We start from the raw sequence: 27194 nt of genomic DNA on the forward strand, positions 1-27194 counted from the left end.
TTATTTAAAGGGATACTTAAGTCTAAAAAAAAAATGACATATACGCTATAGCAGCATAGAGGGTGATATAGCGGCTGGGAACACGGAGAATCACTCGCGTTTCCAGCCTGTCGGCAGCTGTCGCCGAACCCAGAAGTAGCCGCCGGCGGGGACAGGAGGATCGGAGCGAGGCTGCGAGGGCACCATACAGCTTCAGGGGGCTGAGGGATGCCCCAGGTGAGTAAAAATCACTTTTTTTTTTAGACTTACCGTAAGTATCCCTTTAAGTTATTATGTTTGATTTTAAAGTATATTTTATTAATCATTGTCAGGAACCGGCCCGCGGCACGCCTGCGTATACGGTTCCCGACTGCGGGTTTGACCAGATTAAGCGGGGAACAGCCTTATTTAAGCTACAACCAAGGCTGGAACCCCTCAAACACTTCCCACTGCCACCACTAGCGTTGCTAGACACGTTCACTCAGCTATCGAGTGCTCAATACGCAATCTGCGTTTTCGTATTTGGGTCAGCTTTGCGCTTAGGCCAAATACGGGAACGCCACGCACCCACACACACACACAGTTGCAATCTTACACTGTCGTGAAGCAAAGACCCACTAACAGTCGTTCCGAACGATACTGTTAGCCACTCTGCTGTCGCTACTCGCACTGGCGTTGTTCGTACGTTGGGTCAGCTGCGCGCTTAGGCCAACGTATGACAAACGCCCCCACACACAATGCAATTACAATTTCATACGGTAGTGTTGCTCAAGCGTACAATTAGGCATGAACTTATACACGGTTACACTTCAGTCTCTTCTAGGCTATGAGTGTTAGTTTAGTACGGCAGAAGTCAAACTTATTAAATAATAATTTAATATTCTAGAAAAACATAGAACAATGCAGAACTTAATATATACAAAAAGATTACAAAAAACTAAGTAAAAATAGTTACAAAGATAACAGGTTACAAAGATACAACACACGGATATTTGAGTAAAAATAAACGGGGGAAAAAAGAACGTTACCAGCTTAGGTTAGAACGTTGTTTGACGGGAGGACGCCGTTTCGACCAGGAGTCGCGATCCTGGCTAGCTATTCGCTACCTCCGAGAGAAGACACCGGTGGCTGTCCTGGGCCACCTTAAATAGTCTGAAGTGTCCCCTGGGGCATTTAATGTCCAGCCCCCAGGAACTAATGCAGTTTCCCCGTTTGTGACATCACGCTTGTCATAATCCTTCTTGTGATATGCACTTCAAAGGGGGTTCCTGTTTTAGCTTCTTGAAGTTTGGCAGGACACAATCTCACCCATTGAACTCTGCAGACATCAAAAAGCTTCCTCCACATTATTTCCTTGGGTAAAGTGTATATTAGCACATACATGAAAAGATTGCCTGTAGACAGAGGCAGACAATCACCCCTGGGACAGTAGATCAAAAGTGACTGCTAGGGGCTTAATGAGCTGCTTCCTTGCCTATTGAAGGTGACTGGTCGTATTCACTGAAGACCTCTTTAGATGCAAATGTAGGTCTAGTGACCCACCCACACAAATACATGAACAGTCCATGAATCTAGCCTGCATCTCTACACCTTTGACATACCACAGCAGATATAAAAATGGGAAAATGAAAATATATTACTGTATTATCCTTAACAGCATCAGCACCCCAATATATCTTCACACCTCCGCCGTTAACTTGGTGCAAGGCAGATGATCTTCCCAGATTATCCTGCCAGCACCTACATTGTTGGTTCTGCTTGACGGGACAGTCCATCAGCATTCCCATGATTGCTCCCCTTCCGGATAGCGCTGGCAGGTGATTCTAACGAATCATCCTGCCAAAGCCTACATTGACGGCCTGGCCGGGTGGGGTAACCCTTTAGCATCCTCAGGAGGGTTCCCCACCTGTCAGTTAGCTCCAAGCTACACGACTGGAAAGCTAGGTCAGGTTGCTGCAATGTGTCGTTGCCCTTGGCAACCTGACGTAACCAACCAGGGGAATGTGGGTCAGTGACGACCGTGAATTCCCGACCATAGAGACAGTGCTGCAGCTGGGGGAGGGTTCCAACCGTCGCTCCACGCACTTTCTCTATAGTGGCAGGAGCTATCTCTCGGTCCCTTTGGGGAACGATTCTCTGCCGGGCTGCCTCCTCCACTTCGGACAGCTCCGAGGGAATAACTTCCCAGAACCCTCTCAGCCCGCCCCTCCCAGCTGGTGACCTGCTGGCTAGCCCCCTGAGCTCTTCCAGGCTGCTGTCATATCGAACAGCCCCAGAGAGCTCAGGGCTGCCTGTCACACATTCTAGGAAGGCTGCAGACGGAGAGGCTCCTGGGCCCTCCGGGCCAGGTTCCGAATTGGATGTGGCTGACCCAGCAACATTTGCCACTTCGGTGGACAGTCCCTCTGCTGTAGACCCGCTTGCGCTGCGGGTTACCACTGCAGCTGAGGGAGTGCCCACATTATACACATCTTGAATCACATCACATTTGGTCTTAAAAACATCTGAAGGGGAAAGATCTGGCCTGGTGCCGTCTGCCCCTTCAGTGAGCAATCCATCTGCTGCAGCCCAGCGAGCCCGGCTGGTTACTCCTGCAGCCGACGGAGTGTCCACCTGACACACAGCATTATGTAGCACAACACAGGTGACATCAGCATAATCAGCCCTACGTATATGGTCATTTGGGACATCACATACAACATCCACATTATCTGTATCATTACACACATTGCTACTCAGCACTTCACAAGTAGCATCAACAGTTCTTGCATCGATCGCCTCGATAGTCCGTGCGTCACAAATGACATTATCAATTTCTGCATTCTTTGTATCAACATGTCCCACTCCAGGCCTAGGCACTGGAGAATCACTAGGGCTGGCTCCTAGCACCCAGTCCCTAGTCCCTGGGGCCCCACTAGCACTCCCCACTTGCACAGCATTATCAAACAGTACCTTGCAAGAGTCCTGAACTTCTGCTGGGGATGCAGGCTCCACGGGGGTTGGATTAGGCTCATACCGGGCCACTAACCGTCCCAGGTCAGTACCCAGCAAAACATTGGTGGGGATTTTGTCAGTTACCCCAACTTCTTTCAATCCGCTGCCGGCCCCCCAATTCAGGTGGACCAAGGCGGTGGGTATGGCTGGGGTGACACCCCCAATTCCTCTGACAGCAATCATTTTCCCAGGTATGTACTGCTCCGGGTTCACAAGCTGGGGATGGATGAGAGTCACTTCTGCTCCAGTGTCTCTCAGCCCAGTGGCAACTGTACCCCCAACCGTGACACGCTGCAGATTCTCTGCATAGCCAGTGGCATTCCTGGTAGCACACAGAGCAGTTGGGACTTCACGGGGGTTTGAGGCCTCACTGGATTTTGGGGCCTCCCTTTTCCTCTCTGGGCAAGTCGTGCTGATATGACCCACCCTGTCACATACAAAGCATTTCCGAGTGTCAGGTTGCTTGAATCCAGGAGACAGCGGTGCTTGCCTCCTCTGGGTGCTGGGTGAAACAGGTTTAGCCATCTGTTCTCCTCTCCAGCTGGGCGTAGTAGTCCTCCGGGACTCAGGTGCTCTATGGGCGGTGTAGGCATCGGCCATTTCCGCAGCCTCATCCACTGTCTTTGGTTCTCGATCCAGCACAAACAGCCGGACCTCAACAGGACAGGTGTGTAGGAACTGGTCTTTTATCATCAGCTCCTGCAGGGCATCCAAGGTTTTGACTGACAGTCCTTTTAACCACTGCTGGAAGGCAGTGCGCAGGTTGCAAGCATGATCCAGGTAACTGTCATTAGGACCTCGCTGCACTGTCCTGAAACGTTTGCGATACACCTCTGGCGTGAGGTGGTATCGCGCAATGATGGCTTTCTTAATTGCCTCAAAGTCTGTTTCTTCCTCCTGGGGGAGACTCACAAACGCCTCCAGGGCCTTGCCTCTCAGCCCTGGGGTGAGGTATCTTGCCCACTGCTCACGGGGCACCCCATACTGCCGACAAGTCCTTTCAAACCCCTGTAGGAAAGTGTCTATGTCAGAGTCCTTGTCCATAGCGGGGAACTTATCCAGGGGGATTCTGTGGACTCGCTCACCTTCGCGTTCTGCGGGTCCAGCAGACCGGTTCTGCTGCTGAAGTTTAGCCAGCTCCAGCTGGTGTTGCCGTTCAGCTCTTTCCCTCTCGGCCTGGTGTCGCTGTGCAGCTTGTTCCCTCTCGGCCTGGAGTCTGTCCCTCTCGGCCTGGCGTCTTTCACTCTCGGCCTGGCGTCGCCGTTCAGCTCTTCCCTCCTCTGCCTGTCGGTGCAGTAGGATCAGCTTTAGGCACAGTTCAGGATCAGCCGAGTTCAGTAGCTGTAGATCAGCTTCCAGAGATGTCATCTCAGTGTTCGGTGGATCATCCAGGACATCGTCTCCACTCGCATCCTGTAGCGGGAGCGATTCCTCCTCTGGCGTGTCGTGAGCTGCATCCACTGACGTTGAAGCACGGGCTTGCTCTGCCTCATCATACTCCTCGAGCGCACGAACTAACTGCTCCTTAGTCTGGCCGCTCACCGTCTTGATGCCTTTGTGCTCACACAGGTTGAGTAGTATCTCTTTGTTTTGCCTTGCATAGCTGGATGCTTTCTGAGCCATCGTGTTGCAAAAAAGAAAAAGAAAAAGGGGGGAAGGGAAAGCAAATACCAAGTGTGTATCTTTGAACAAAAAAAAAAACGTATATAGATTCTGCACTGAGTAGACTTCTGTAGGCTAGTTGCTTCTAGCAAGCTTCCAGCCTTTAGTACTCAGAATAGCGAGCTTAACTGCGTACTAATGTACTAAACGATCCCACCACTGCCAGCCAATTATGTCAGGAACCGGCCCGCGGCACGCCTGCGTATACGGTTCCCGACTGCGGGTTTGACCAGATTAAGCGGGGAACAGCCTTATTTAAGCTACAACCAAGGCTGGAACCCCTCAAACACTTCCCACTGCCACCACTAGCGTTGCTAGACACGTTCACTCAGCTATCGAGTGCTCAATACGCAATCTGCGTTTTCGTATTTGGGTCAGCTTTGCGCTTAGGCCAAATACGGGAACGCCACGCACCCACACACACACACAGTTGCAATCTTACACTGTCGTGAAGCAAAGACCCACTAACAGTCGTTCCGAACGATACTGTTAGCCACTCTGCTGTCGCTACTCGCACTGGCGTTGTTCGTACGTTGGGTCAGCTGCGCGCTTAGGCCAACGTATGACAAACGCCCCCACACACAATGCAATTACAATTTCATACGGTAGTGTTGCTCAAGCGTACAATTAGGCATGAACTTATACACGGTTACACTTCAGTCTCTTCTAGGCTATGAGTGTTAGTTTAGTACGGCAGAAGTCAAACTTATTAAATAATAATTTAATATTCTAGAAAAACATAGAACAATGCAGAACTTAATATATACAAAAAGATTACAAAAAACTAAGTAAAAATAGTTACAAAGATAACAGGTTACAAAGATACAACACACGGATATTTGAGTAAAAATAAACGGGGGAAAAAAGAACGTTACCAGCTTAGGTTAGAACGTTGTTTGACGGGAGGACGCCGTTTCGACCAGGAGTCGCGATCCTCCCTAGCTATTCGCTACCTCCGAGAGAAGACACCGGTGGCTGTCCTGGGCCACCTTAAATAGTCTGAAGTGTCCCCTGGGGCATTTAATGTCCAGCCCCCAGGAACTAATGCAGTTTCCCCGTTTGTGACATCACGCTTGTCATAATCCTTCTTGTGATATGCACTTCAAAGGGGGTTCCTGTTTTAGCTTCTTGAAGTTTGGCAGGACACAATCTCACCCATTGAACTCTGCAGACATCAAAAAGCTTCCTCCACATTATTTCCTTGGGTAAAGTGTATATTAGCACATACATGAAAAGAGTGCCTGTAGACAGAGGCAGACAATCACCCCTGGGACAGTAGATCAAAAGTGACTGCTAGGGGCTTAATGAGCTGCTTCCTTGCCTATTGAAGGTGACTGGTCGTATTCACTGAAGACCTCTTTAGATGCAAATGTAGGTCTAGTGACCCACCCACACAAATACATGAACAGTCCATGAATCTAGCCTGCATCTCTACACCTTTGACATACCACAGCAGATATAAAAATGGGAAAATGAAAATATATTACTGTATTATCCTTAACAGCATCAGCACCCCAATATATCTTCACAATCATAAATGTCCATGAGAAAAGATTTTCAAAAGCCTTTTGAAAAGATGTTATTTAGAAGTGATCAGGTTTGTGAATCATGGTACAAAGATTGTATTTTTGTCTCATCAATACAGACCAGGGATCTCATTTAAAAAAATATATCTGTCAGAGGAACTGGAATGTTTGAAATAGATTAGACGTTTTCTTGTTAATTTTTTTCATACTTTTGATTGGAGTAAGTTGTATTACTATAACTTGTCATGTAGTATCCAACCCATGTTGAAAGAAAAATCCCAAATAGCTTTTTTTTTTGGTCAAATATATATATATATATATATATATATATATATATATATATATATATATATATATATATATATATATATATATATATATATATATATATATATATATATATATATATATATATATATATATATATATATATATATATATATATATATATATATATATATATATATATGTGTGTGTATATATATATATATATATATATATATATATATATATATATATATATATATATATACATACATACATACATACATACATACATACATACATACATACATACATACATACATACATACATACATACATACATACATACATACGTACGTGTGTGTGTGTGTGTATTTTTTATCCCATATAGTCACTTGAAACATTTTAAAGGAGACCTGTAACTTAAAAAAAAAAGAGTTACATACTTGTGTCACTAGAGGGAAGCCTATGGATGCTCCAGAGGCTTCCTTAATCCACTTCCACCCATCTTCGCAGCTGCACTCTTCCCCATTTATGAGCATGGCCACACTGCACAGACACCACTGCGCAGTAGCACGGAGCCACTCGTGCATGGCTACTACTGCGAGCCGTATATTGTGTCTGTGCATTGCAGCTGTGCTTGTGTGGAGGTTCTTAGTAGAGGAACAGAGGGGCGAATGAAGAACGCTGTGATACATTTCATAACATAAATCAGGTTGAGGAAAGATTTTACCATGGGGAAAAGCTAAATCAAACATTTGTAAATTATTCACTTCCAAATCACAGATTTTTTTCCCATTCAAAACCAGAGCAATTTTCACATCATGCTCTTTCCATTCATTCACCAATATCTTAATTGCTACTTATCACACTGAAATGATCTATATATTATTTTTTTGCGGGACAAACTAGATTTTCTTTGGGCAGTACTTTTTGGTAAGAATTATTTTATTTTATATGCATTTTACAGGGAAGAAGAAGAAAAAAATAACTTTGCAGGTTTCAGCCATTATAGTTTAAAAATAAAACATGCTATTGTAGATAAAACCCACACATTTTATTTGCGCATTTGTCCTGGTTATTACAACGTTTAAATTGTGTCCCTAGTACAATATATGACAATAATATTTTATTTGGAAATAAAGGTGTATTTTTTTCCCTTTAGTGTTTTTTTTTGTTCTAATTACAAGCCTTTATTTACAAAAATAACAGTAATATATCCTCATGACATACACATTTAAAAAAAGTCCCTAAGGTAACTATTCATACATTTTATTTTTTAAATTATATCTTTTTTTTTTTTTTTTTTGGTAAGAATGCGGTAGGGGTGAAGGAGTTAAAAAAAATATTACATTTTTCTATCTAATTGTGTATAATATTGTATATTACTTATTGGCCACAAGATGGCTCCACACATAGTGCCCGAATACTGTAAACAGTACATGGGAACTAGTAAGTGTAGCTGTTTACTTTCATCTTATGAATAAAAGCAGACGTCTCTCTGACACTGGCTTTTACTCTTCACAGACATTGTGATCGGGTTTGGGAACACCTGTTTCCCATTCACCGATCACAGGAGGGTGGAATTGCGACAAAGGTGAACAGGAATGGAGATCGTGAACGGCAGCAGTAAGTAAGTAATGCATATATCTACGCCCCTGATTTGCAAGTGAAGTATACAGGGAAGTAGATATACTTAGCAAAGATCCAGAAGTAGTTAATATTGTAATAAATGTTATTCTTTACAGTATTTTCGTTATAGTTCCTCTTTAAAGAACAACTGAAGAAAGAGGGATATGGAGGCTACCATATTTATTTCCTTTTAAACAAGACTAGTTGCCTCTCTGTTCTGCTTAAAGAGAACCTGTACTGAGTGAAAATATTTAAAATAAACACATGAGGTAACTTCAAATGAACATTACATAGTTACCTTGCCATCAGTTCCTCTCAGAAGCGCACCATTTTCTTCTGACAATAATCCCTTCCAGTTCTGACAATAATATTTTGTCAGATCTGAAATATATCAGTTGCTGTCAGTAAAATATCAGTTGCTGTCAGTTATAGCTGAGAGGAAAACTGATGTACCAGGTAATGTCCATGATTCCCTATGGCTCAAGTGGGCTATGTTACAGTTTAACTGTGTGCTGACCAGAAAGCCGTTATGGGTAATGGCCATTTTCAAAATGGAGGACAGAAAATTCCCTTGATCACAGTGAACAAACAGGACGCGGACAGGAGAAAGACACTGAGGAGTAGACTACATGGAAGGTAAGTATGACTTCTGTATGCTTATTTTGAGTTTTAATTTTCAGTTCAGGTTTTCTTTAACCTCTACCTCTAATACTTCTAGCCATAGACCCTGAACAAGCACGCAGCAATCACATTTCTAAATTGTCAGATCTGACCAGATTAGGCACATGCTTGATTCTGGTGTTATTCAGACACTGCTGCAGTCAAATACATCAGCATGGCTAGTTTAAAAGGGAATGAACATGGCAGCATCCATATTCCTTTCACTTCAGTTGTCCTTTAAGTCCTCAGCTGGTCAGAGGTTAGTAATACCCTGGGTACTGCATTATTCTCTTGTTTTTATAATATTATTTGCCCAGATCTGTGAGTCAGGCATAGTAATACTCTGAGCTAGGTTGAGAGTATGTTTACACAAACGACAGCTTAAACCAACTATCCACGATGATGCGCGGGCATTTCAAACAATTGTCATGATGGATCACTTCGACAGGTAATTGTTCATAGTTAGCAGTGTGTACAGAGCTATAGACTATTTACTAAATGATGTATCTGCGAACTCTGTGGCACTTTGCCTACATCCTGCATTGTTAAACAATCTGATCGTTTGGCATTGCGTTTGCAGTCTTCTGCTATCATTCACATCACATCGCGTGGATATCTTCAGTTATACATTGTGGAATGGTTGTTTCACATGGTTTCATCTTTTAGTGTGTACATAGCTTAAAGTTCAGCACTGTTCTCCATCTCACCTCAGTAAGTCATCTCCACTATATTTGCCATGTGTTTGTCCCATGTACGGTATTTTTACCTCTATGTCAGTATTTATCTTCTGTAGAGAAACAATTGTCTCCTTTGTGAAAATGTCTAAAAACTTGAGCTTGGCTGTTTGAAGCTCCTCTGTTTTAATGTTAATGTGAATATATTCAGACAATCTGCTTTTTTGATGTCTAGAAAGCAACTGGAGCATCTGGTGGAACACTTCCAAGATATATCAACAGCAAACTATTTTTAGGTAAGTTACTTTATGATTTACAAATGACTTCTTACAGCAACGTAGAGCAATCATATTTTTAGATGAATCTGTTAACAGTCAGTTTATTTAGAGGCTTGCGAGTGCTCCAGGCCAATTTATTTTGGCACTTTTTTATTTCATATTTGTTGTATTTGCTTGTTACAAAATTAGTACTGCTGTAATGTGTATTTATGGCCACTTGTCAGTAGGGGCAGTGTGTCAATAATAGTGGACTTCTGCTTTCAGTTTCTGTATTTTCTGTAAGAAGGGAGAGATCAGAGCATTCCAATTTATTTACAGCACAATGGACCATATGCAAATATTTTTTTCACACAAGTTTTTCCTAGGAGATCTTTTTCATATTCTCATTAAAATAACTTTTGAGCATTTTACAGTTGAATAAGTACCCAAAACTTGGTTAAAAAATTACTATCAAAATTATTTTAAGTATTTTCTTGCTTGCTGGTGGTTTAGATGGCATTTTATAACAAGGTGTAAAAATATCACCTAGGGGAAAAGTCAGGAGAAAAAGTGAATTGCTTATGGGCCAATGAGTTCTGCGGACTGAGGTCAAAAGCGGGGCACTTATCTCAAACGAGATAACTTTTTAAGCTACCAATGGGTGAAAAAACATTTACACCAATCCAGCACTTCCACTGATGTGGACTTTTATAGTATTTCTCCACCAGTAAGATTTGGGCACATGTTCTTCATTGTAAGTAAAAGGCAGCAACAAATGCAAAATTGTGACTCAACAGTGCCAGATGCTTAGATTAGGCGCCACTGCTCGGCTATTGTACAACTAAGTGTTTTCCATTGGTTTTACCAACTGAATTAGAGACCTATATTTGTTACTAAAAGCAATAGTAAGCATGTGGTTATACAACAACCATGTACCCAAACCACGCACTGGAGAAGGAAAATTCCAGGAGATATTGGTTTGGGCTAGAGGTTAGGTTTAGGCATTATTTTAGGATGGTTACTGGTAGAGGGTTATAGTTAGTTTTAACGCTCAGGGGAAGTGCTGTACGCCAGGAGTAAGACTTAACCACTTAAGGACCAGCGGTCTCTGGGCACTTAAGGACCAGAAACCGCTGGTCCAATCTCGACAGAATCCCGACGAATTGCACCACATACCTGTCGCAACCGCCGTCATCGCCGCTCGCCGGGACCCCCAGGACATAGACTCTGCCGTCTCTATGACGGCAGAGTCATGTGAGCCGGTCAGGAGCCGCTTTCATTGGCTCCTGACCCTGTTTTTCAATGTAAGCCAATGGGAACAGCTTACATTGAAAGACAGGGCCAGGAGCCAATGAAATCGGCTCCTGACCGACTCACATGACTCTGCCGTCATAGAGACAGGCAGAGCCTGTGAGATGCGGCGAGAATCGTCGGGTTTGCGATCGGCAGGGAGCGGCGGAGACGGCGGATGCATGCTGCGGACAGTGATTGAAATCTACGCCCTGCCAGCCAAAAGCCCACCAAAACAGGACGTAGATTTCAATCACTGCGGTCCTTAAATGGTTAAACTCCACCTGAAGTGAGCTGATATGGAGGCTGACATTTTATTCTCTTTTAAACAATGCAAATGGCCTTACTGTCCTGCTGATTATTTGCCGCTAATACTTTCAGTCATAAACCCTGAACAAACATGCAGATCAGATGTTTCTGACAGAAGTCTGACTGGATGGATTTTTTCAGCCACCATATACTTGTCACTTCAGGTTAACCACATACTGCACAAAGTATATCTAGTATATCTGCACAAAGTATATCTATGAGACTTCATCTTAAGTTCCATGGGCATAGATAGTCATTTCCTGCTTCCTATGCACGCCACATGCCCCCATCGCCATCTGTTTGGCCAATGGGAACATGTGTTCCCAAAGCCAAATAACGTGTCTGATTCATGAATGATTACTGCTGTAACCAACATTCACTGAAAATCTGCAAAAACATTCAAACTTGTACTTTCCTTTGAGCTTAGAACCCTGTGATTGAGCATTGTAAGCAGGAAGGAGACATCTAGTGGATACATTTATTAGTGCAGAATGAAAAAGAAAATCCTTTAACTAAAAACAAAAAAAATTAACCCCTTCTGCCCCCCACCCCCAGATTTACCAAAATAAAAAAACAGAACTTAAAAGAGAATACATAGATACATTGTTACGTTAGGGACTTAGCTTTTTATTTATGTATGCAATGAGGGTATAGTATTGGTATTTTTGCAAATTAGGGTTTGTAATTATTTATAGAGCACAGAGAGAAAAACAAAAAAAATGAAATTTTTTTATTTTCAAATAAAATATCCTCGCCATACATTGTACTAGGAACATAACTTCAATGTTATGAATTTTATCTACAGTAGCATTGTTTATTATAAAACTGTAGGCATTGAAATGGAGAAAAAGTGTATTTTTTCAATTTTCCTTTATAAAAATGCAAATATAATGAATATAATGAAAATAAGTCATTACTAAAAAAAGCATGCCTATAAAAAGCCTACTTTGTGGCAAAAAACAAGATATAGAACCCTTAGGTGTGATAAGTATTGATCAAGTTATTGGCAAATGAATGGGAGGAACGCTGAAAGGTGAAAATTGCTCTGGTCCGTAAGAGGAATACAACCTGTAATGGTCAAGTGATTAAGATTAGGCTTCAAGAAGGGATTCCTGTTGGGTATGACGACAGTGGCTGAATGGAGTAATGGTTAAGGGCTCTGCCTCTGACACAGGAGACCTGGGTTCGTATCTTGGCTCTGCCTGTTCAGTAAGCCAGCACCTATTCAGTAGGAGACCTTTGGCAAGTCTCCCTAACACTGCTACTGCCTATATAGCGCATCCTAGTGGCTGCAGCTCTGGCGCTTTGAGTCCGCCAGGAGAAAAGCGCGATATAAGTGTTCTGTGTTTGTTTGTTGTTTGTTTGAAGGGAAATTACATTAGGGAAAGTTGTTTACACTGGTGGGTGGTTACGGTTAGTCCTGAGAAAGAAGGGCAATAAAGCAGATTTCCCATCAATCACCAAAGCTGAAAAGTGGAAAGTCCCATCACAAAGCAGATAGTATAATTTATTCATTCATTTATTGTATTTATTATAAAACAATACAGGAATAAAAGAAAAACCAGATCACTCAGCGCTGGATAGGGGCATGGAGATTAAGCACGTTGAGTTCACTCAAATGCATAGCATGGGTGCACAGTAATAATACTAGCAACTGTATACAGTATTACAGTATTACCGATATTCTAATTTGGCACACAAATTAAGAAATTACTTCTTAAATGAATGAAACGTACACATCCACTGACCCTACAACAACTGTAATAAGTGTTTTGCCTGGAAGTTTAAAGTGCAATAATTAGCAAATGGAAATAAACTTTCCAGTAAAAAATATTTTACTTTTGGATAGTGTGGAAAGGGGTTAGAATCTCTTTTTGATTTTCATGCTGTTTGTCTCTGTAGCTTTGACAAGAACCCTGGTGGTCATTATGCGGACATTAACAAAAACTTTTCTGGACAGGCAGTTAGTAAAAATCTCCAAGATTCTGCCACTAATATAAGAGATAAGAGGTGTTTTTCCCTATTTCCAGAATTTGTCCCTTTTATAGTTTTGCTGAAATTAAATTGGTTTTCTGGCTCAAGGTGGGGAAAATTTAGATGTTGAACTTGGACTTTTATTTTGTCAGCCTGGATAACTATGTATTTCATACTTTTCCCCCTTATCCATCATCAAGAGAAGAGATGTTTTATTTGTCTGGAATTTAACTTAATTTTCTATTTCCGCAAACTATCAGTTGCCAAATAACCAACGCATTTTGTAAGAGCCAGTGTTGCTTATTCATTAGGGCCGCTTTCAGATTCTCCGCTATTTAGGCTCCTCATGAAATTTTCTAAAGGTGTGTACACACATACAACAACAGTCACTCTTAACGATCATGCATCCATTGTTAGGGCCACATTTAACAGCGGTTAAACACCAGTAAAAAGTGGTAAAGGGTTCGATGAAGTTAGTTTTATTGATAAGTGTTAGACCTCATTTGAATGTAGCGGGATTGGTCAACGTTAGGCACTGTTTAGGTGTGTGAGATATAGTTTGCTGTTATTTGAAAGGGAACCTGAAATAATCTATATTCTCTAATAAACAATGCCAGTTACATGAATTCTGGGCTGATGTTCTGCCTCTAATAGTTTAGGTCATTGGCCTAGAATGAGCATGCAGATGAGATGCTTTGTCTCTGGTTGTCACTGGCTGTATGCTTGTTGCAGGTGTGTGACTCAGAAACGGGGGGTGGAGATGGCAGCCTCCATATCCCTCTCACTTCAGGTTCCCTTTAGAGGAGAGGTTAGGTTTAGGCATCAAGAAGTGGTATTGTTTAAACTTAGATATTGTTTTAAGAGAGGAGATTAGACTTGGGGATCAGGGAAGGGGGCTTATTTATACTAAGGCATTTTAAGGGGTGAGAAAAGTTTAAAGAGGAACTGTAACCAAGGATTGAGGGCTCGTTCCCACTGTTGCGACGCGATTTCGGCCGCATTCCGACGCTTGTAAAAACGCATGCGGATGCGTTTCCACATGCGTTTTTACCCGCGATTTCGCATGCGATTTCGCATGGCAGGGTGCCATGCGAAATTAACCATGACACTGCCAGGGCAAAATAAAATTGAAAAAGGTGCGAAATCGCACGCGAAATCGCGGGTAAAAACGCATGTAACAAACGCATGCGTTTTTACTGTTAAATACATTAGCGGCGATTCGCACGGATTCCCGACGCAGGCGAAATCGTTGGCTCTTTTGTGCGTTTTTTTCACGCTGAAAAAAACGCACCTCAACAACGCTACAGTGGAAACAGGCCCATCCACTTGCATTACATGTGCGGATCTGCATGCGTTGGACGCATGCAGATTCGCGATAGTGGAAACGAGCCCTGAACCTTATCCCAATCAGTAGCTGATACCCCCTTTCCCACAAGAAATCTTTACCTTTTCTTAAATGGATCATCAGGGGTCTATTTATGGCTGATATTGTGGTGAAACCCCTCCCACAGTGTGATGCCAGCTAGGTACTGACATCACACTGTGGGGGCCTTGTTGCATTGTGGGAAATAACAGCTGTTTCCAACTGACAAAAAAGCAGCATCTCCTTCCACAGACATCACCTGCCAGCAGTAAAGATGTCTCCTTTGATACATTTCAGAATGTAAATAAGGGGGAGGAAATATTTTACAATGGGCAAAACACTGACTAAATAATTTATAAATAATGATTGTAAAAAGTAAGCATTATTTTCATTGCAGTTCCTCTTTAAGCATCAGTAAGGCCAGTTGCACACTATAAGTGCTTTTGGGAGTGCTTGCGTTTGATTAGTGTTTGCTGAGCACTTTTTTTTAAAATAAAATCGCTCTCATTCACTTTCATTAAAATTGCGGTAAAAATTGTAGCAATCGCGTATGTTTTTTCGCGTACGCAATCACAGTGATTTTTACTGTGATTTTAATGAAAGTGAATGGGAACGATTTTTTAACAAGCGCTCAGCAAGTACTAATCAAACGTACTAATCACAAAAGCGCTTATAGTGTGGATCCTGCCTAATTGAAATAGTTAAGGTTAGGTGAGCACAACCCTCGCACCATTGCTGAAACTACTGTTGGAAAAATGTAGCTGAAAACTGAAATGAAAACAAGCAACATAATAAACCCCTGGTACCTTACAGTAGAAATCAAGTGATTTGGTCAGAAGTTTACTATATCAGAATTGGTCATGCATTGTATATTCATACTGGCGCACAGGCAGCTTCTGCAGACTGAGTTTACTTTAATCAGAGGTTTACTATATCAGAGTTTACTATAGTAAGAGTCTACTGTAATACTACATTATAATAAACTCCTGTCAAGCCTTCAGTCAATCAAATAAACTTATATCAGTGTGCCGTTTCTGCATTGTTGGGATAAATATATACGGTAACTTCCTAGTTCTCTTCCAACTCATAAAGACCACATGTGCCTTGGATAATGTAAAGGAAAGATATAGTAGGAGGAATATGATTGCTGACATTTTATTCCCTTTTAATAAATGCCCCTTACCCAACTGTTATGCTTGTTTTTGACTTCAGTAATTTCTGGGGTCCATTACAACAAGATGATTCAGAAAAACCTGATCTACATACTAATACAAACTCATTACAAATAAATGATTGAGAAAGTATGATGGACAATGTACAATGGCAATGGATGTGTGGTTGAATCTACCGCCTTTGTAATGTAGGCTGTGGAGGGAGAGGGTCAATATAACAGCTAGGCATTTTAGAATAAATGTTCCATTAAACCACTTGCCGACCGCCTACTTCATATTGGCGGCGGCAAAGTGGCAGCCCCAGGACCACGTAACGCAGAATGGCGTCAGGTCCTGGGGCACTCTTTGGCCGTGGATCGCGCGCTGGGATGCGCGCGCATCCGCCGGCAATAGGCTCCGCCCACCCGCGACGTCAACCCGCCGGCCAATCGGAAGCGCCGGCGGGTTGTTAACCCGACGATCGCCGGATAGGAAGCGTATAATATGCTTTGTAATGTTTACAAAGTGTATTATACAGGCTGCCTCCTGCCCTGGTGGTCCCAGTGTCCGAGGGACCACCAGGGCAGGCTGCAGCCACCCTAGTCTGCACCCAAACACACTGATCTGCCCCCCCCTGCCCCCTGATCGCCCACAGTACCCCTCAGACCCCCCCCCCTGCCCACCCCCCAGACCACCGTTTGCACACAATCACCCCCCTAATCACCCATCAATCACTCCCTGTCACTATCTGTCAACGCAATTTTTTTTTTTAGTCCCTAAACTGCCCCCTGCTCCCTCCTGATCACCCCCCCACCCCTCAGATTCTCCCCAGACCCCCCCAGACCCTCCCCCCCCTGTGTACTGTATGCATCTATCCCCCCTGATCACCTGTCAATCACCCGTCAATCACCCGTCAATCACCCGTCAATCACCCCCTGTCACTGCCACCCATCAATCAGCCCCTAACCTGCCCCTTGCGGGCAATCTGATCACCCACCCACACCAATAGATCGCCCGCAGATCCGACATCAGATCACCTCCCAAATCCATCGTTTACATCTATTCTCTCCTCTAAACACCCACTAATTACCCATCAATCACCCATCAATCACCCCCTATCACCACCTGTCACTGTTACCCATCAGATTAGACCCTTGCGGGCACCCAATCACCCGCCCACATGCTCAGATTGCCCTCAAACACCCCCTTATCGATTCGCCAGTGCATTATTTACATCCGTTCTTCCTTGTAATAACCCACTGATCACCTGTCAATCACCCCCTGTCACTGCCACCCATCAATCACCCCCTGTCACTGCCACCCATCAATCAGCCCCTAACCTGCCCCTTGCGGGCAATCTGATCACCCACCCACACCAATAGATCGCCCGCAGATCCGACATCAGATCACCTCCCAAATCCATTGTTTACATCTATTCTCTCCTCTAAACACCCACTAATTACCCATCAATCACCCATCAATCACCCCCTATCACCACCTGTCACTGTTACCCATCAGATTAGACCCTTGCGGGCACCCAATCACCCGCCCACACGCTCAGATTGCCCTCAAACCCCCCCTTATCGAGTCGCCAGTGCATTATTTACATCCGTTCTTCCCTGTAATAACCCACTGATCACCTGTCAATCACCCCCTGTCACTGCCACCCATCAATCACCCCCTGTCACTGCCACCCATCAATCAGCCCCTAACCTGCCCCTTGCGGGCAATCTGATCACCCACCCACACCAATAGATCACCCGCAGATCAGACATCAGATCACCTCCCAAGCGCAGTGTTTACATCTATTCTCTCCTCTAAACACCCACTAATTACCCATCAATCACCCCCTATCACCACCTGTCACTGTTACCCATCAGATTAGACCCTAATCTGCCCCTTGCGGGCACCCAATCACCCGCCCACACGCTCAGATTGCCCTCAGACCCCCCTTTATCGATTCGCCAGTGCAATATTTACATCTGTTATTCCCTGTAATAACCCACTGATCACCTGTCAATCACCCATCAATCACCCCCTGTCACTGCCACCCATCAATCACCCCCTGTCACTGCCACCCATCAATCAGCCCCTAACCTGCCCCTTGCGGGCAATCTGATCACCCACCCACACCAATAGATCGCCCGCAGATCCGACATCAGATCACCTCCCAAATCCATCGTTTACATCTATTCTCTCCTCTAAACACCCACTAATTACCCATCAATCACCCCCTATCACCACCTGTCACTGTTACCCATCAGATTAGACCCTAATCTGCCCCTTGCAGGCACCCAATCACCCGCCCACACCTCAGAACGCCCTCAGACCCCAGCCCTGATCACCTCGCTAGTGCATTGCTTGCATCTATTTCCCCCCTCTAATCACACCTTGAGACACCCATAAATCACCTCCTGTCACCCCCTAGCACACCTACCCATCAGATCAGGCCCTAATTTGCCCCGTGTGGGCTCCTGATCACTCGGCCAAACCCTCAGATCCCCCTCAGACCCCCTTCCGATCACCTCCCCAGTGCATTGATTGCATCTATTTTCCCCTCTAACCGCCCCTGAGACACCCATCAATCACCTCCTGTCACCCCCCTAGCACTCCTATCCATCAGATCAGGCCCAATACAACCTGCCATCTAAGAGGCCACCCTGCTTATGACCGTTTCCACAAAATTTGCCCCCTCATAGACCACCTGTCATCAAAATTTGCAGATGCTTATACCCCTGAACAGTCATTTTGAGAAATTTGGTTTCCAGACTACTCACAGTTTTGTTGTTTGCAAACCCGCGGATAAGGGCGGAAATATGGTCATTCTATCCAGGGAAATGTATCTCCAGGAAGCTTACAGACAGCTGGGGGATGGGGCCACATATATGGAACTGAAGGCCAGTCCTATAGAAAGGGATAAGATGAGGTTAAGGACTCTACTCAGAAAGGGTGTGGAACAGGGCTTTTTAAGTCGCAAATTAGGAGAAGACCTGTTTGTGGATAAGCCCAGGTTTCCACTCTGGTACTATCTACCAAAGGTGCACAAAACGTTGGAGAACCCACCGGGGAGACCGATTGTCTCCGGAGTGGGTTCTCTAACGGAGGCATTATCCAGGTACCTGGACTATAGACTGAGACCGTGTCTCAGGATGGTGAAGTCCTTGGTCCAGGATACTGTGGATATTTTGAATGTCTTGGAGAAATTTGAATGGAAGGTTAACTATCATCTGGCCACAATTGATGTGGTCAGTTTGTATAGCCGAATTCCACATACGGCGGGTCTCACAGCAAAGAGAAGGGGGTCCGCACATGCCCTTAAATGAGTCCTTTATTTAACGTATCCAAACAACACCAAATCACGCATCAGCAGCTGACCCCATTCTAGAAAGAAGACACCCCAAGGTATTCCGTTAGGAGTATGGTGAGTTAATAGAAGATTTTATTTTTTGTCACAAGTTAGCGGAAATTGATATGTATTGTTTTTTTTTTCACAAAGTGTCATTTTCCGCTAACTTGTGACAAAAAAAAATCTTCTATGAACTCACCATACCCCTAACGGAATACCTTGGGGTGTCTTCTTTCTAAAATGGGGTCACTTGTGGGGTTCCTATACTGCCCTGGCATTTTAGGGGCCCTAAACCGTGAGGAGTAGTCTAGAATCCAAATGCCTCAAAATGACCTGTGAATAGGACGTTAGGCCCCTTAGCGCACCTAGGTTGCAAAAAAGTGTCACACATGTGGTATCGCCGTACTCAGAAGAAGTAGTATAATGTGTTTTGGGGTGTATTTTTATACATACCCATGCTGGGTGGGAGAAATCTCTCTGTAAATGGACAATTGTGTGTAAAAAAATCAAATAATTGTCATTTACAGAGATATTTCTCCCACCTAGCATCTGTATGTGTAAAAATACACCCCAAAACACATTATACTACTTCTCCTGAGTACGGCGGTACCACATGTGTGGCACTTTTTTGCACCCTAAGTGCACTAAGGGGCCCAAAGTCCAATGAGTACCTTTAGGATTTCACAGGTCATTTTGCAACATTTGGTTTCAAGACTACTCCTCACGGTTTAGGGCCCCTAAAATGCCAGGGCAGTATAGGAACCCCACAAATGACCCCATTTTAGAAAGAAGACACCCCAAGGTATTCCGTTAGGAGTATGGTGAGTTCATAGAAGATTTTATTTTTGTCACAAGTTAGCGGAAAATGACACTTTGTGAAAAAAAACAATTAAAATCAATTTCCGCTAACTTGTGACAGAAAAAAATCTTCTATGAACTCACCATACTCCTAATGGAATACCTTGGGGTGTCTTCTTTCTAAAATGGGGTAATTTGTGGGATTCCTATACTGTCCTGGCATTTTAGGGGCCCTAAACCGTGAGGAGCAGTCTTGAAACGAAATTTCTCAAAATGACCTGTGAAATCCTAAAGGTACTCATTGGACTTTGGGCCCCTTAGCGCAGTTAGGGTGCAAAAAAGTGCCACATGTGGTATCGCCGTACTCAGGAGAAGTAGTATAATGTGTTTTGGGGTGTATTTTTCCACATACCCATGCTGAGTGGGAGAAATATCTCTATAAATTGACAATTGTGTGTAAAAAAAATAAAATAAATTGTCATTTACGGAGATATTTCTCCCACCCAGCATGGGTATGTGTAAAAATACACCCCAAAACACATTATACTACTTCTCCTGAGTACGGCAATACCACATGTGTGGCACTTTTTTGCAGCCTAACTGAGCTAAGGGGCCCAAAGTCCAATGAGCATCTTTAGGCTTTACAGGGGTGCTTACAATTAGGCACCCCCCAAAATGCCAGGACAGTGAACACACCCCACAAATGACCCCATTTTGGAAAGTAGACACTTCAAGGTATTCAGAGAGGAGCATAGTGAGTCCGTGGCAGATTTCATTTTTTTTTGTCGCAAGTTAGAAGAAATGGAAACTTTTTTTTTTGTTTTTTTTGTTACAAAGTGTCATTTTCCGCTAACTTGTGACAAAAAATAAAATCTTCTATGAACTCACCATGCCTCTCACTGAATACTTTGGGATGTCTTCTTTCCAAAATGGGGTCATTTGGGGGGTATTTGTACTATCCTGGAATTTTAGCCCCTCATGAAACCTGACAGGTGCGCAGAAAAGTCATAGATGCTTGAAAATGGGAAAATTCACTTTTGGCACCATAGTTTGTAAACGCTATAACTTTTACCCAATCCAATAAATATACACTGAATGGTTTTTTTTTAATCAAAAACATGTAGCAGAATATCTTTCGCGCTCAAATGTATAGGAAATTTTACTTTATTTGAAAAATGTCAGCACAGAAAGTTAAAAAAGTCATTTTTTTGACAAAATTCATGTCTTTTTTGATGAATATAATAAAAAGTAAAACTTGCAGCAGCAATCAAATAGCACCGAAAGAAAGCTGTATTAGTGACAAGAAAAGGAGGTAAAATTCATTTAGGTGGTAGGTTGTATGACTGAGCAATAAACCGTGAAAGCTGCAGTGGTCCGAATGGAAAAAAAGGCTCTGGTCCTTAAGGGGTTTTATGACTGCAGTCCTTAAGTGGTTAAGAACACTAGTTCCCTGGCTGTCTTGTCATCTTCTCCCAGCAATACTTGAGGCCACTGTCCCAGAATGAGTAAGAAAATCAGGTGTTGGGGCTAAAGGCTGTCTACCTTGCATTCTCAGGTGTGTAATTCCATCGCTACCCCCCTTCCCCCCCAAAAATGGCGTCCTCCATATTCCACTCACTGCAGTGGTACTTTAGATAAGTCAGTGGAAACTCTCTTAAAAGCTTTTGGCATCCATTTTCTGTTTGTCACTGTCAGGTGAGAATCCTTGTTTTGGTAAAGGAATAAGAGGAGCCCTCTTTATCTTGAGTCCCCTTTAAACATGCCTCATAAGAGTGCTAATAATAGCAGCAGTGATTGCCAGCTGTTCCCTGATCTCATTCTACCGCAGGCATGTCCAGTCTGGCTATGTCCCTTTTTTCTACCTCTTCTCTGTTGTGTTTTCTCTCAGAGTTCCCTGTTACCTAGAAGTCAGTCAGCTGCTATACTCTGTCAGCTGCAGCACTGTTGTGTATCTTGTTTGTTCAGATAGGTCTACAGTTATCTGACACACAATACAAGGAGTCTAGTATCTGGCAAGAGTAGATAAACAGTGTTACATGGCAGCCATAGTTTAGCTGTAAAAATAAACATTGGGAGTTATTTATATAGCATAATTTGGTGTTGCATTTATAGTTCATTTTTATGGAGATGTTAAGATATACTGTATGTAAAATATGAGCTTTTTGATTTTACAGTGTTTTCCAAAAACACCATTTACTAAAAAAACAAAACAAAAAAAAACACTTTAAGGGCTCGTTTCCACTAGAGCAAATCTGCATGCGTTTCCTGCATGCAGATTCGCTCAACCAATACAAGTGGATGGCGCCGTTTCCACTAGTCAGGAATTCTGTGCGGCTCGCTATGCATAAAAATTCTGCACAGCAGAGCCGTCAGAATTCGCTCGCTGCACACCCACACGCGAATCGTCGGTCATGTAACTAAATAGGAAAGCTGCAAGCACTTGAGTCTTGCGGTTTTCCCGGCGTTTCCGCGTGCGATTTCGTTTAAAAACCCATGTCAATGCTTGCCGGCATTGACATGGTTAAAATCGCGTTATTAAAATCGCGAACGATTCCGCATGAAAATCCGCATGGAAACGTCAACTAATTCACAACCGTATGCGGATTAGTTGACGCGTTTTCCGAGAGCAAATCGCGCCGCACAAGTGGAAACGTACCCTTAAGGGTTAAAGTTTAAAGGGACAATGTTACACCATGCATGTGATTTGGACTAGTCTATCGGCGATCAGCGTAAGCTCCTTGGGGCGGAGTTTGCAGGGGATCGTGCGCACTGATGCACACGCATCCCCACTCTGATGGCGGAGCTCCGCTCTGCCTTTAGTCTCCCAGCGGCGATCCCCGCTAGGTAACTGTTAGACGGCGAAATCGCTTTTATTTACTCGGTACAGTGCTGCGATCTAGGGCAGGGCTGTACCGGGGACAGCCGTGTCACTCGGCTCTCCCCTCCAAAGGCACAAAAGCAATCCGCAGTGATAGGCTGAAGCCTATCACAGCTGATCACGCTGATAGGCTGACGGGGGAGGGAGGGGAATAAAAAAAAAAAGACTGAATTTATTTAAAAATAAAATAAAAATTGGGGGCAGGGCAGTTTCTAGGCTAAAATGCACCCAGGGCGAGGGTTAAAATTGTGCCCCCCCCCCCCCCCGCAAAGCCAGGTATACATGTCCGCAGTGTAGGTTAGCCAGGTCTAGTTGCACTCAGTATAGGTAGCCAGCTATAGGTCCCCCCAGTATAGGTACCTTGGCATAGTATAGGTAGCCAGGCATAGGTGCCTTAGTATAGTTGCCCCCAGTATAGGTTAGCCAGGTAGGTGCCTCCAGTATAGGTAGCCGGTATAGTTGCCCCCAGTATAGGTTAGATAGGCAGGTGCCCCCGGTATAGGTTAGATAGGCAGGTGCCCCCGGTATAGGTTAGATAGGTAGGTGCCCCCAGTACAGGTTAGCTAGGTGGGTGCCTCTAATATAGGGAGTCAGAATAGTTGCCCCCAGCCTAGGTTAGATAGGTAGGTGCCCCCAGTATAGGTTAGTTAGGTAGGTGCCTCCAATATAGGTAGCCAGTATAGTTGCCACCAGTATAAGCTAGGTAGGTAGGTGCCCCCAATACAGGTTAGATAGGTAGGGGCCCTCCAGTATAGGTTAGATTAGGTAGGTGCCCCCCAGTGTGGTTAGATTAGGTAGGTGCCCCCCAGTGTGGCTAGATTAGGTAGGTGCCCCCCAGTATAGGTTAGATTATGTAGGTGCCCCCCAGTATAGGTTAGATTAGGTAGGTCCCCCCCCCCCAGTGTAGCTAGATTAGGTAGGTGCCCGCAGTATAGGTTAGATTAGGTAGGTGCCCCCCAGTATAGGTTAGATAGGTAGCTGCCCCCCAGTATAGGTTAGATTAGGTAGGTGCCCCCCAGTATAGGTTAGATTAGGCAGGTGTCCCCCAGTATAGGTTAGATTAGCTAGGTGCCCCCCCAGTGTGGTTAGATTAGGTAGGTGCCCCCCCATATTGGTTAGATTATGTAGGTGCCCCCCCAGTATAGGTTAGATTAGGTAGGTGCCCCCCCAGTGTGGTTAGATTAGGTAGGTGCCCCCCAGTATAGGTTAGATTAGGTAGGTGCCCCCCCAGTATAGGTTAGATTAGGTAGGTGCCCCCCCCCCCAGTATAGGTTAGATTAGGTAGGTGCCCCCCCCCCCCAGTATAGGTTAGATTAGGTAGGTGCCCCCCAGTATAGGTTAGATAGGTAACTGCCCCCCCATAATGGAGGCAGGAGCCGCAGCCACGGGGAGGGCAGCCCGACTTCTCCCTTCCTCTCCACGGGCCGCCCTCCGTGTTCCCCCCTCCGAATGTAACTGCAGGGAAGCGCTGTGTAGGGAGGGCAACTCACCTCCCTAGTTCCAATCGCCGCCTGTCTCCGTCTTCTCTTCATAGCCGCTCATACACACGCTGCTTCCTGTTTACCCGGAAGCAGCGTGTGTATGAGCAGCTATGAGGAGAAGACAGAAGAGGAGACAGGAGGCGATTGGAACCAGGGAGGTGAGTTGCCCTCCCTACACAGCGCTTCCCTGCAGTTACATTCGGAGGGGGGAGCACGGAGGGCGCCCCGCGGAGAGGAAGGGAGGGAGAGGTCGGGCTGCCCTCCCCGCGGCTGCGGCTCCCCCCTCCATTACAGCGCCCACAGTCCTTCGGCGCCCAGGGCGGCGGCACGGGCCGCACGGCCCTAGAAACGGGCCTGATTGGGGGAGCGATCAGATCCCACCAACAAAAAGCTCTGTTGGTGGGGAGAAAAGGGGCAGGATCACTTGTGTGCTGAGTTGTACGGGCCTGCAGTGGCCTATTTGTTGAAAAATGGCCTGGTCTTTAGAGGGGTTTAACACTGCGGTCCTCAAGTGGTTAAAATAAACACTGGTTAATGGATTGCTGACCCAGAAACTGTTATGGGGTCATCGCCATTTTTAAAATGGAGGACATTCTACATAGGAAAGCCACAAGTTCAGCACCAGTGTGTTTAAGGAAAAGAAACCTGGTCTACGGTAAGAGTAGAGGAGCTAAAACATTTTAATTAGGCAACATACACCATTTTCTAATGTGGCAAACACATGTTTATTATAACCAACACACATCTACTTTGCTCGGTTTAAAACAATCCACTGGTACTGGAATCTCCAATACAACTTCAGTGAGAACTACATAAACAACCTTATAGAGTCATATTAATCCATGCCATGGACTGATGAAGATCAACCAGTCCAAAACAGTCTGTATGCATGTTGGATTAGTGTGGCTCTGTAATATTAACTATTTGCGAACCAATGCAGTTGAAATCTACGTCCTGCATGTGGTAGTGCGGATCTGATAGGACGTAGATCTCAATCATCCCGCCAATCATCCCGCCAATGAGCCGGTCAGAAGCCGTTTTCAGTGACTCCTGGCCCTGTCATGTATGACTCCTGGCCCTATCAATATGGGCCAACATTTCTAAAGAATGCTTTCAGCACCTTGTTGAATCTATGCCATGTAGAATTAAGGCAGTTCTGAAGGCGAAAGGGGGTCAAACACCATATTACTATGGTGCTCCTAATAATCCTTTTGGTGAGTGTATAAAGCACTGTTTTTTAACCCATGGAATGAAAATCTTAACACAAGCAAGTTCTAAGTACGATTGGTATTATATGTACACACATTTTCATCATGCTACAACAGGAAGGCTGTAACTTAAGAATGTACAGAGAAGTAGTTTTACTTAACACACTCAATTTGAACCCACAAAACAACCTTTGGCATCTGTCATTGCTGTAATTTCCAGGACAGGGTCTGACTCACAGAGGGTGCATTAATAGACTGTCATCAACATTCATGAGTAGTAAGTGTTAATTATTTGAAAACTCATTTACTAATGTGCCTTTGAAAAGCCCAGGGTCAACCATTTTATAAACTGGTTCCCTGATCCTTTAAGTAATTAACTGTTTTGTGTTTTTCAGATCTTGAAATTGATTCAGATTTCAACAGTGATGATTACGAGTATGAAGATGAAGCTAAACTTGTTATATTTCCAGATCATTTTGAAATTCCTTTGCCTAACATAGAGGAGCTGCCAGCACTGGTCAGTGAATGTGTGACGTTTGTTGAATTATGCAATAGATGACATAAACAGATCCTTTTCTACTGTGCAAGATTACTTATAATAAACAGATGTGAGGAGAAGGAGGAAAGCCAATATCCCTCTGAAAGGTTAGGTTTAATTTAATTGCAGGCGCAGGGCATATGATTTGCATATTGTGTTAGTATTTTGCAAGCAGCAAAGTGTAAACCCCCCCCCCCCCTTTTTTTTTTAAACAAGTTCAACAATAACTATCCCTCAGGTCCCTTTCACACTGGGGCAGTGCAGTGTGGTATTTTTTACCACACACCCCACCGCTGGTCAATGAAAGTCTTTGGAGACTTTCATACTGCCATATTACGGCGCGACGTGATGGAAGTGACATTTTCGCGCATTCCCGATGCAGGGCCAGAACTACGTTACCGCTGTGGTGCTGCATCGACTTGCGGCGATCTGCATCTTCCCAGCAGTCATGTTAGTCTATGGCGTTGTGTGTTTCTTTAAACACGTTGACGTTGCAGCACATACGTGCGGAAGTGTATTTTAACAATAGTGCGGTGTTCCTTGAAGGCCTGTTTTTAGCAATGCGGTGCAACGGGCGAGATGCACCGCATCACTAACACTGGTTTATAGTGTGCAACCATACATCTAGCAATCAACGAAAAGACAAATCTCTCTCTAACCGAATCTGAGATTTGTCAACTGCCCATACATCACAGGCCGATTCCCGATCAATTTCAGCATAAAATCTCTAGGGAAACCTCCAAGCTTACTGCTGTTTCCCTATTTATAAATGTATGTACATGTACAGTATGTGTATGTGCATTTATACATTACCTGTCCTGTGTCTGTCTTTGGCACCCGTCCGTCTTCAAATCCGCCGCTCTTTCCTATACACGCCGGCCAGCGTGGCATGTGTGTTTGACTGCACATGCACTCCAGCGTGCTATGCATCGGCAGCGTGTATGGGGAGTGTATCAGCTGATTCAGAAGAGGACGGGCACTGCGACACAGGACAGGCAATGTATAAATGCACATATACATACTGTATACACTCAAGTATAAGTCTAGAAATTTAGATCTGATTCACTTTTATAAAAATATATGGGTCGACTTATACACAAGTGACGGACAACACTGAGCACACTGAGTAATGTGTGTACTAATAGTGAAATTCCTGTTTGCAGCAAATTACTCAGAGGTAAGTGATACTGTGAGGAAAGGAAATACCAAG

The 27194-nt window shown here is 44.1% G+C and overlaps 1 protein-coding gene across 2 annotated transcripts in view; it reads left to right on the forward strand.

The window, feature by feature from the left end:
• The window catches only part of USP13 (ubiquitin specific peptidase 13), a 136367-nt gene that overhangs the window by 37507 nt on the left and 71666 nt on the right, over positions 1–27194 (forward strand). For both annotated transcript variants that reach the window (XM_068281067.1, XM_068281068.1), the window contains 2 exons: positions 9627–9687; positions 25842–25963. In XM_068281067.1, the coding sequence (XP_068137168.1) occupies positions 9627–9687; positions 25842–25963 (183 nt within the window). The remainder of the gene's footprint in view (positions 1–9626; positions 9688–25841; positions 25964–27194) is intronic.

This window comes from Hyperolius riggenbachi, chromosome 4 (assembly GCF_040937935.1).
Source record: "Hyperolius riggenbachi isolate aHypRig1 chromosome 4, aHypRig1.pri, whole genome shotgun sequence".
NCBI lineage: Eukaryota > Metazoa > Chordata > Amphibia > Anura > Hyperoliidae > Hyperolius > Hyperolius riggenbachi.